The 11,986-nt window shown below is 23.6% G+C and overlaps 1 protein-coding gene across 3 annotated transcripts in view; it reads left to right on the forward strand.

Moving 5' to 3' along the window:
• The window catches only part of LOC117175800 (probable serine/threonine-protein kinase kinX), a 52,737-nt gene that overhangs the window by 1,090 nt on the left and 39,661 nt on the right, over positions 1-11,986 (forward strand). For 2 of the 3 annotated variants that reach the window (XM_033365547.1, XM_033365549.1), the window contains exon 1: positions 5,546-6,078. In XM_033365547.1, coding sequence (XP_033221438.1) covers positions 5,697-6,078 — 382 coding nt within the window. In that variant the 5' untranslated portion in view covers positions 5,546-5,696. Of the gene's footprint in view, positions 1-5,545; positions 6,079-11,986 lie in introns of those variants that run through there. The other variant, XM_033365548.1, reaches the window with a different exon arrangement.

An 11,986-nucleotide genomic window follows, 5' to 3' on the forward strand; every position in this document is an offset into this window, starting at 1 on the left:
AAGCTATAAGTTCTGAAAATAAAATTTTGTTTTGAATTGAAAATCTTCTCATGATAGAAACGCTTTTCGTATGTGTATTTTCTTGTAGTTGTCATCAAAAACATGTTTTTTTTTATTCTTTTTTGTTGATATTCGTCGCCATAGGTGCGTTTACTAGCCGCTAGGTGGCCTTCCCTGCTCTAATTATTCCGCGAAAATTCAAATTTGATAAAAGAAAAAATGCTTTTTTATGCAAATTAATAATATATTGTTTTAATTTGTTCGTGAAACGAAGTAAAAATGTCAGTCATTTAGTTTGAAAAGAATAGGTTTAATATTTTAAGTACTGTTCAGTTTTTTTTCTTAGATCTGAATTTGATCAGCATTTTAAACAAAAAATGGAATACTTAAATTTTCAATTAACATCAATTTTCAAAAACAAAAATACAAATTTTCAAAAAAATATTTTAATTTCCAAGCAACAAAAAAAAATGAATTTTCAACCAACAGGATAAATTTGAAATTGAAAAAATGAATTTTTAACCAAGTATTTAAACTATCAAGCAAATAGTTGAATTTCCAATGAAAAAAGATAAATTGAATGTAAAAAACACGATCTTAAAACAAAACGGTTGTATTTTTACCCGAAAAAGATTAATTTTGAAACCACAAAGACGTATTTTGGGCTAGAGATTTGAATTTTCAACAAAGAAAGATAAGAAATTGCAAACAAATCGTTAATTTTGCAAGTCAGAAAACGCATTTTCTAGAAGTCAGTTAAACTTTTAACGCGGAATTTTCCACAGCAAAAAAATTTATTTAACATTCAATTTTTAATTTCTCACAAATTAAATGAATCTTCAACTAAAAAGGATCAATGTTAAAAAAAAATATTTAAATATTCAATTAAAAACAAAAATTAATTTTTATTCATAAAAAAAAAAAACGAATTTAAAAGAAAATCGATAAATTTTTAAACACCTCGAATAATATTCTACCAAAAAGACGAATTTTCAAAGAAAAAAATATGCATTTTCAACTAAGAAGGAGAATTTAGAAATGATATTAGGTCAATATTCAGTTTAAGCAATTAATTTTCAATCAAAAAAATTAATTTTCAACAAAATCGGTACATTTTGTACCATTTTTAAACAATACGAATAATATCTTAACAAAAAGACGCATTTTCTACAAAATACTACAATTTTTAACCACATAGTGCAATTTTCAACTAAAAAATACACTTTACACTTTAAACATTTTTTAATGGAGTTCCAAAAAAAGTAGTTAAATTTTTACCCAAGAAAAAAAAAATTTTTTTAACCAAAAATATGACTTTAAAACAAGAATTTTCTAACCAAAATACGTATTTTCAATTAACAACAAAAAATACATTTTTTTAACCCTAACAAAAAAGAATTTTGAACAATATATGTATGTAGATGAATTTTCAAACAAGACAAATACTTTTTTACCAAAAAAGATAAATTTTCAAATCAACAAATATGTCAAAGTACCGAGTCTGCAAGCAGGTTTATTCATTTGTTTATTTTTAGAATAAAAAAAAGATCGATGAATAAAAAAAATGAATTTTCAACAAAAAAAAAGATAAGAAATCATAGCCTAATTGTTAGATTTTTAAACCAAACGAAACGCATCTTCTAGAAGACAGTTAAACTTTTAACCCGGAATTTTCAACAGCAAGAAACATGTATTTAACATTTAATTTTCCACGAAATAAATTAATTTTCAACTAAAGAAAGATAAATTTTACACTGAAAATTATATTTTAAATAGAAAAGGAAATAGTTAAATATTCTGTTAAAAAATCATTTTCACAATAAAAAGAAGCTTTTCTTCAACATAATCGTAAAATTTTTAAATAATGCAAATAATTTTCTACTAATAAAGGTGAATTTTCCACTAAAAACCTTGAATTTTCAAATGAAAAAGATCAATTAAAAAAATATCATAATAATTCAATTTTCAACTAAGGAAATTAATTTTAAACTAAAAAAGATGAAATTTAAAAATAAAATAAAATAGTTAAGTATTCAATAAGGAAAAATATTTTTCAACAAAAAACGAATTTAAAATGAAATAATTATATTAGACGAATAATATACTACCAATAAAAATGAATTTTTAACAAAAATCCTTAAATTAAAAAAAAAATTTAACAAAAATGGAAAAGTTCAATTTACATTTTAAAAACTCTTAATAAAAAAAGTAGTTGAATTTTCACATAAGAAAAAAAAACTTTCAATCAAATTTGTACATTTGAAGTGAAGAAAAAGAATTTTCTAACAAAAAGACGAATTTTCAACTGAAAAGTATAAATTTTCAAGTTAAAGAGCGTTTAAAAGTACCGATTATCCGAATATTTGTTATGTATTTGTTTATTTTAAAAATGAGAAAACAAATCTTCAATCAAGCAATTGTATTTTGAAATAAAAGGATGAATCTTTAAAAATACGTATGAATTTTTAACTAAAAACGAAACATTTTCTACCAAAAATTTGAATCTTCAACTAAAAAATATAAATTTTCAACTTTCAACCATGTACTTGAATTTTCAACTAAAAAGAATAAGTTTTTAATCCAAAGAACTTTTCGTAGTACCAATTCTTTGTTATTAATTTAATTTGAAACAAAAAAGTTAGTATTATTATTATTAACAAAGTAGTTCAATTTTTAACCCGGTAGTTGAATTTACAAACAAAAAAAATGAAATATCAAACAAAAAAAGATTTTAATTTTTAATTAAAGCTCGTAGAATTCTTACAAATACAATAAGACAAATTTTTAACAAAAGAGTTAAATAATCCATTAAATGTTTTTCAAGCTAGAAAAATAGTGTAATCGTCAAGCCAGAATGATGAATAATTCTCAGGAAAAAATTTAATTTTCAACAAAAAAGTTAATTTTGAACCAAACAGATAATTTTCAATAAAAATAGTGGACTTTTCAACCCTAAAAGACGAATTTTCAACCGAAAAAGATTCTTCAGCCGAGAAAGGAAAAAAATTTAACTAAATTGTTAAATGCTCGAGTCAAAAAGAAACATTTTCATCAACAAAAGTTCAAATTTGAAACAAAAAGTTATTTTGAACCAAGCAGTTAAGTTTTCAAACAAAATAATTGAATTTTTAATCTCAAAATACGAAATTTTATCCTAAAACCATTTTTCTGCCAAGACAAGAAAGAGCTTTAACTAAATTGTTGAATGTTCAAGCCAAGAAGATGAATTTTCATTTAAAATTTTTGAAATTTGAACAAAAAAAGTTACTTTTGAAACAAATATTTATGTTTTCAACAAAAATAATTGAATTTTCTGCCCTAAAAGACGAATTTTCAACCAAAAGCAATTTTCGTGCCATGACAGGAAAGAGCTTTAACTAAATTGTTGAATGTTCAAGCCAAGAAGATGAATATTTAATTTAAAAATTTGAAATTTGAACAAAAAAGTTACTTTTGAAACAAATAGTCATGTTTTCAACAAAAATAATTGAATTTTCTGCCCTGAAAGACGAATTTTCAACCAAAAGCGATTTTCGTGCCAAGATAGGAAAGAGCTTTAACTAAATTGTTGAATGCTCAAGCCAAGAAGATGAATTTTCATCCAAAAAATTTGAAATTTGAACAAAAAAGTTACTTTTGGAAGAAATAGTTATGTTTTCAACCAAAATAATTGAATCTTCAACCCTAAAAAACGAGTTTTCAGCCAAATAATAAGATTTTTGGCCAAAAAATATGAATTTTCAACTAAGAATATAATTATTGACTTCTAATTAAAACAAAAAAATCAACCTAAAATATTTAAATTTTTAAATTGGTTTCTATATATATTCAGTTCGCATTTAAAAGGAAAAACGAAGACTAGGGTAAAAAGTGAAAATTGGGGAATAGGAGAAAGGCGAGAAAAAAATAATCTTTTTGGGTCAAAATTCAATGCCTTCTTTAAAAGGTGAACTACATTGTTAAAAATTAATTTTTTTGGTTGAAGGCTCATTTCTTCGATTAAAATTTAATTTTTTTATATCAAAGTTTAAATATTACATTTTTGGTAGAATTTTATATTTTTCGATAGAAAATAAACAATATGTTGGGATTTTTTTTTCGTTCTTGACTGAAAAACCTTTCCTTGTTAAAAAATACTTTTTTTTTTTCTTAGTTGAAAGTTTTTTTTCGAAAATTTGTCTCTTGATTTAAGTAATAAATTGAATTTAATGTCAATTTTATTATCATTTTGCGTGAAGAAAGCAATTTTTTATTTCTTAGGTTGAAGATGCATCTCTTCAGTTAAAAACTCTTTTTTTTTGTAGAGAAATAATCTTATTGTTTAAAAATTCATCGTTTTGTTCAAAATCCAAATTATATGGTTAAAAATTGATTTATTTTGTTGATGTTAAAAAAATATTTACTTGAAATGTTAAGACTTTACAGCTTATGAATTTAAATTTAATATCCTATACTTATTACTTAAAAATTCATATTTTTTAAAGAATTAATCTATTTTGTTGAAACTTTAATATTTTTGCTTAAAATTTTAGTTAAAAATTGATCTTTTTTGTTGAAAATAGAATATTTTTACTTAAAATGTTGGGAATTTTAAGCATTTCGAACTAAATTTTAAACATTTTAATTATTAATTTGCATTTAAAAAAGCAAGTTTTTATTTTTTTGCAGTAGAAGATTCATCTCTCGTTGAAGACTTATCTTTTATAATAGAAAATTTTTATTATTGTTTGAAAATTCATCTTTTGGTCGAAGATTGAAATATCTGCTTTAAAAATAATTTATTCATTTTGTTGAAAATAATATATTTTGACTTGATATGTTAGGAATTTAAAGCATTTTAAGTTGAATTTAATATATAATTGAAGTTGAAGATTGATTTTTTTAGTTGCAAATTCGACTTTTTTAATATAAAATTAAAATTATTGGCTGAAAATTCAACTATCTGTTTAAAAATTGATCTATTTTTTGAAACTGCAATAGTTTTACCTAAAATGTTAGAAATTTAAAGCATTTAAAATTGAATGTAATGTAACTTTTATCATTAATTTTCAATGAAAAAATAAAATTTTCATTTTTCGTTGAAAATCAAGTCTTCGTTGAAAAATTGATCTATTTTGTTGAAAAGTAAAGATTTTCACTTAAAATTATAGGAATTCTAAGCTTAAAATTTATCTTTTAAATTTTTGGATTAAATTAATTTTTGATTGAATTAATTTTTGATTATTAAAAATTCATCTGTTGGTGTAAATTCGGATATTTCAGTTAAAGATGCAAGATTTTAATAAGAAATTTATATTTTTATTCGAAAAATAAACTCATTGGTTAGCATTTATTTGTTTTGGTTGATTATTTTACAATTTTTTGTTGAACATTCGTTTTTTTCCGAATTTTTGAGTTTTAAATACTAACTCTTATTATTAATTTGTATTTAAGAAAATCAGTTTTTATTTATACAATTTGAATTTTCGCGGAACAATGACTAGCGTGCTCACGAACATCCGCGAATCGAAAAAGCGGAACAGAGGATTTGGACTGTAACAATGGCGGCTTAGAAGTGTGAATTCGTCTAAAACGCGGGCAATGTCGATCTTTTAATGTTTTAATTTGCTGTGCCGATTTTTCCCCAAGCACTCAATACTTTACGAATTTCTCCTGGATTTCGTGAACACAGATACGAGTTATCTGCAAAAACCGTTATGTCGGAAACGAGCGAAGCTGTGGAGAAGCCGCCAGAGGAACCTGTGCCAGCAGGTGAGCGAGAAGAAGACGTAGACGATGGACAGTCCGAAGACACCGTCGTGGTTTCGAAAAAAAGTTCCGAGATTTCGATGATAGAAGACCAGGAAATGCCGACTTTTAGCAGCGTTTCGAGTTTGACGAAGCCTAATAATTCACAATCAGTTTCGACACATGAACAGCGGATGGACGATGTTCCTCCAGAAAGGGATCGCACTCCAAGCCCGGAACCCAGTGACGAACAAGATAATGAAAGCATTTACGTCGTTTCTTCGACTGCTGACACTGATCAAAATCCAGATGATATCGAGGACGAAGAGGAAGATGATTACGATTCAGAAGGTATTTATTTTCAAAGTGTTTCTTTCTTTTAATTACCATATTTTTCCCGTTTTTGAGACTTATTTTCTCCTTTTCATGCTTTTCTTGATACATTTGTGACAAGTGTAATCAGCTTAATATTTTCAATTTCAAGTGTATAATTCACTAATTTTATAGGTGATAAAAGTTGAAAAGGAGGATTGTAATTCCTATGTAAAATAAGTGGTGTAACGATATCTCGAAAATCTCGCAGTCATTGTTATTTAAAACCTGATTGGCTTTTTATTGAAGTTATATATTTCAAATTTGAAATATTTACAATTACCTCTACAAATAATGCTTTTTGATAAGGAAAAGCTTGGAAAAATCTTGGGAATAAAAAACTTTGAAACTAATAAATTATTGTCAACATTATACATGATTGCTTTTCGCCGGAAATTAGTATTTTTAAAAAAGAAATTCAATACAAAATTATAATGTTTCCAAGAATACTTAAAATTTCTTTTAAAAACAATTTATATTAGTTCTTTTTTTTACTGGAAATTAGAATTTTTAAATAAAAAATCATAAGATTCACAATTTTTTAAGTAATTTACTGCTTTGTTAGTGTTTCTAACTTTTTAGCCTTTTTCATACAAAATGCATTAAATTTTTGAAGTTCATAATTTTTTAACAATTTTAGGTTACGTTTCGCATAAAAAATCGGAATTTTAAAACAAAACTCCTACTTTGAACAAATTTTGTAGTAAGTTTTGTTTTTCCAAAATTGTTTTTTTTTTATTGGTTTTTGAAAAAAAAATTTATTTATTTTAACAATTTTAAGTTATGTAGTTTCTTAACCAAAAACATAGTCATAATTTGAACAAATTTCAGAACCTTTTAATCATTTTTTATGAAATTAGTGTTTTTCTTCGAAAATTGGTACTTTTAATTTTTTTAATCAGATTTCAAAGAAGATTCATAAGTTTGAACAATTTTAGGATAGATCAACTTTTTACTTCAAAAATTGGAATTTTAAAACAAAAATAACAATTTTCACAAAATTTAGAATCCTAATAATTTTTTAATTAATTAGTGTTTTTCATCAAAAAATAGTATTTAAAATTTTTATTAATTAGATTTCAAAGAAGATTCAGGTTTTGAACAATTTTAGTTTATCTAATCGTTTTACAACAAAAATTGGGATTTTAAAACAAAAATTATAATTTGAACAAAATTTAGAATTTTTTCAAAATATTTTATTACGTTAGTGTTTTTAATATAAAATTCGTATTTTTAATTTGAATAAATTGGATTTAAAAAAAGTTTTACATACAGGGTGGATACGCTGGGGCTCACATACGTGGCGAATCGAATGCTACCCGAATTGCACAATAGCAGGGGAGTAGCCATTATACGGGAGTATTTTCATATTTCGCGCCTTTAAAGTTGCATTCGGATCGGTCATTCGGTCAAGTCCGTGCTTCTTCGGATCCAGTTTATCATAGTTTCCATGGTTGCGTTCGAAACTTCAAATGGATACAAGTGTCAAAATAATATAGGTTATGTTACATATTAATTACAAATAATAAAAGTGTTTAATTAATAATGAAATGAGACGTGTGAACTGAGAAGTGAACTTCATTTTTTTGTGCCAATAACATTATGGATTGTCTGCTGAGTGACAAATACTATAAAATAGTAATAATATTCTGCGCTTCCAGTGGACGAAGAGTGAATTGTGTTTACCGATTATTTACGGCATAAAAACAGGTATGTTGTGAATAGACAGGATATGTTTTAAATAAAGTAAATGAAATATTACATGCGTGAACTTTAAATTGACATTACCTACATTTATGTATGTAAGCCCCAGCGTGTCCACCCTGTATATTTAAACATTTTAAAGTTGTGTAGGCGTTTTACTCCAAAAAATTGGAATTTTAACAGTATTTTTAATCTTGGAACAAATTTTTATTAAACCAGTGTTTGCCGTCGACAATTGGTATTTTTAATTTTAAGAAGTAAGATTTAAAAAAAAAGATCACAAATTTGACCAATTTTAGGGTATTGAGGCTTTTTAAATAAAAAATTATAATTATAAAAAAGGACCAGAATTTGAACAAAATTTAGAATTTCTTAACAATTTTGTGTGACTATTTTTTTGTCGAAAATATGTATTTTTAATTGATAAAAAAGTTATATTTCAAAGAAGATTCACATATTTCAACAATTTTAGCTTATGCAAGCTTTTTGTTGAAATTTTAAATCATAATTTGAAGAAAAAAAAATTTAGAATCTTGCGGCACATTTGTAATGAGTTAGCATTTTTGTCGAAAGTTGGGATTTTTATTTTTTTTTTAATTTAGATTTTAAAGAAGATTCACACATTCGGGCCATTTTTTGTTAGGCGCTTTACACCAAAAATTAGGATTGAGCAAAATTAAAAATATTTTTACACTTTAGTATTAAGTTAGCGTTTTTCTTAAAAAATTGGGTTTTTTTAAATTATATTTTGAGAAGATTCACGTATTTTAACAATTTTGGATTAGGTAGGCTCGTTACTTTAAAAACTGAAATTTTAAAACAAAAAGAATAGTTTTAACAAAATGAAGAATCTTTTCACAATTTTCCATTAAATTAGTGTTCTCTGTCGAAAATTGGTATTTAACATTTTTTTTCAAATTTAATTTATAGAAGATAACACATTTTTAACAATTTTAGGTCATGTTGGCGTTTTACAATAAAAATTTGAATTTTAAAACGAAAATCATTAATTGGAACAAAATTTGGAATCTTAACAATTTTGTTTTAAATATGTGCCTTTCGTCTAAAATTGGATTTCAAAAAATAGATTTTAAGAAAATTTTACACACTTGAATAATTTTATGTTACATAATCATTTTACATCACAAATTGGTATTTTACAATAAAAATTCTTACAAGAACAATGTTTAGAATCTTTGATCAATTTTGAATTATGTGAGTTTTTTGTTCCTAAATTGGTATTAACAAAAATTCAATGAAGATTTATAATTTTTTAACCACTTTTTTATGAATTTAGTGTTTTTTGTCGAAAGTAAATTTGTATTTTGAATTAAAAAAAAAAAAATTATATTTCTAAGAAGATTCGCATATTTGAACAATTTTAGGTTAGGTAGGTTTTTATTGGAATTTTAAATGAAAAATGGTAATTGGCACAAAAATTTTAATTTTTTGACACTTTTGTATTAAGTTAGTGCCTTTTGTTGAAAATAGGTATTTGTGATTAAAAAATAAATAAAAGGATTTGAAGGAAGACTCACGCACTTAGACAATATTTGGTTATATAGAAGTTTTATAACGAAAATTGACATTTTTAAACAAAAATCATAATTTGAACAAAATTTAGCATCTTTTCATAATTTTGTGTTTAGTTTTTTTCGTTGAAAATCGTTAACAAAACTTTTTTATTTATTAACAGAAGATGCACATATTTTAACAATTTTGAGTTATATAGGCTTTTATACAAAAACAAATTATTAGCAATATTTCGAATCGGAACAATTTTAAATTATGTAAGTTTTTTTCGTCAAAAATTGGTATTTCCAAAAACAAAAAGGATTTCAAAAAGTCTTAGGTTTATTTTATCATTTTTCAAAAAAATTTTGTTATTTAAAAAAAATTAATCTATTTCGAAGAAGATTTACAATTCTGAATAATTTTTCGTTATATTAGTTTTTTTTTTCGTCGGCAATTATTAGGAACTTGATAAATAAATTATGAGATTTTAACGATATTAATAATTTTTTGAGCTTGAAGAATTTCTGATAATGTTGATGTTTTTCGTCGAAAATTGGTATTTCTAATTTAAAAAATTATGTTTCAAAGAAGACTCTTATACACAGAGTGGCCGTTGGATCGGGAAACTGGGAATTTTTTGAGACCTGGAAATGACAGTGAATTTTTTTTGTTATCGTGAATTTTACAAATTTGTAAAAGAAAAATTTGTCCACGTTCGATTTCAACAGTTTTTAAATAATTAGTTCAATTTTTGTGTTTTTCAATTATGCTATTATTTAGCTTGTAATGCGTAATTAAAAATTTGTTTACTTTAAAAATTTCCCATTAAAAATTTTTAAACTTACATTTTTAATTTAAAGAATTTTTTAATGCTTTCTTAAAGACTCGAACAAATAAAAAATACAAGCCTTTGATGCTGAAAATTTTGGATAAAAAACATTTTTATTTAATAAATAAATACATTTTTAATTTATCTGTACTGTAAGTAATAAAAAGTGAACAAAAACGATTTGATAAAACGATTTTAAATCAGTTCAAAATTTAAGAATTTTCAGAATTTAACTTTAAAACTTAAAGCGGTTTCAATTTGAAAGTCTTAGTCATTAAACTAATTTGAATTTGTGACTGAACGTTTATAAACTATTTTCAACTTAAAAATAACTTCATAATAATATATTCTTAATGAAAGGATTTTATTAAATTTAAAATATTGTTTCAGTCGAAAATATTCAATTTTTAACCCATTCAATTTGAAATTTTGTAATTAAAAAACATATTAATTATTGAATATTTAACAATATTTGAATTTTTATTTAAGCCAAGTAAATTGATGCCAAATATTTAAAAGTAAAGAATCTTAAACTGAATAGTTTGACATAGAAAGCCTGTAATCGTTAAAAATTCGAAAATCCTTTTAAACTTTGGACGTTACAATTTTAATTGTTGTATTTGAAAAATGCTTAATTTGTAAGTGAATGTTTAAAATTTTGATGTATAATTTACAAATTAACATTTCTTAAGGCTTTCTTAAAATCTTCTAGAATATTTTTTGAAAATTTTGTTTCAATCTTTGAAAGACTTTTTAAATATTCTCTTAAAATAATTTTTCAAGATGAAAAATGATTTTTAATTTTCCTATAAATCTTGAAAAAAAGTTTTTATTCTTTTGTTTAAAATCTGCGAAAATCTACATTTTGTTTTATATTAGGCTATCATTTGAAGTTTTACATCAGGTTTAAATCTTTTCAAAACTTCTACATATCTCTAAAAATTACTCAAATTTTGCCTACAAATAATAAATGTTAAAATGTATGTATACATCCAAACTGTAAACAAAATTTCTAAAATTTACAGTATTTTCTGAATATTATAGAAAAAATTCAATTAATTTTGACAGATATTTAGAAATTCTGAAAAATTTTCCAAAATAATTTTAAATTTAAAACAACTTATAGATTTCTTAAGATTTTGAAATAGAATTTTGAAGCTTTCCACAGATATTTAAACTATGTAAAAAGAAAATATTTGAATTTCTAATTTCAGAAGTGTTCAGTTAAAGATTTTTCAATTTTTCAATATTTAATGTTTCTAGCTAGAAATTCCTTAAAATTATAAAATTTTGATCATTTTAAAATTCATTGATTGATTTTTTATTTTAAAGCATTGGAAATGATAACGTGGATTTATATATTTTTTCAATTGAAAAATGTTAGCGTCTTTAATTTTATACGCGTAAATTATTGAGCATTTAAATACAACATTTTTTAATTAAAAATTTTAAATGTTCAAAATTTAACAGTTCCACTTTTAGTGCTTTCATTTGCAGCTCAGTTTTTATTATCTCAAGTGGACAATTTTTTAGCTTTAGTGTTCCATTTATTTAATTTCATTGACCGTGAAAAATTTTTGTAAACCGGAAAATGACCGGGAATTTAATTCGTCGATTAAAACGACCATCCTGTAAACAGTTTTAGGTTATTTTAGTTTGTTTTTTTATATCAGAAAATTTATGTTTTCAAACAAACAAAAAAAATCATTAGATTTCAATCCAATCATTTGGTTTAAAATAATAAAATTTGCAATCTTTTAAAATTTTGGATTTTGTCTTGGAATTTTTATATTTCAAAGAATATTTGCAATTTTTAAACCAGAATTGGTAATGTATATT

The sequence above is a fragment of the Belonocnema kinseyi genome, chromosome 7 (genome assembly GCF_010883055.1).
Source record: "Belonocnema kinseyi isolate 2016_QV_RU_SX_M_011 chromosome 7, B_treatae_v1, whole genome shotgun sequence".
Taxonomy (NCBI): domain Eukaryota; kingdom Metazoa; phylum Arthropoda; class Insecta; order Hymenoptera; family Cynipidae; genus Belonocnema; species Belonocnema kinseyi.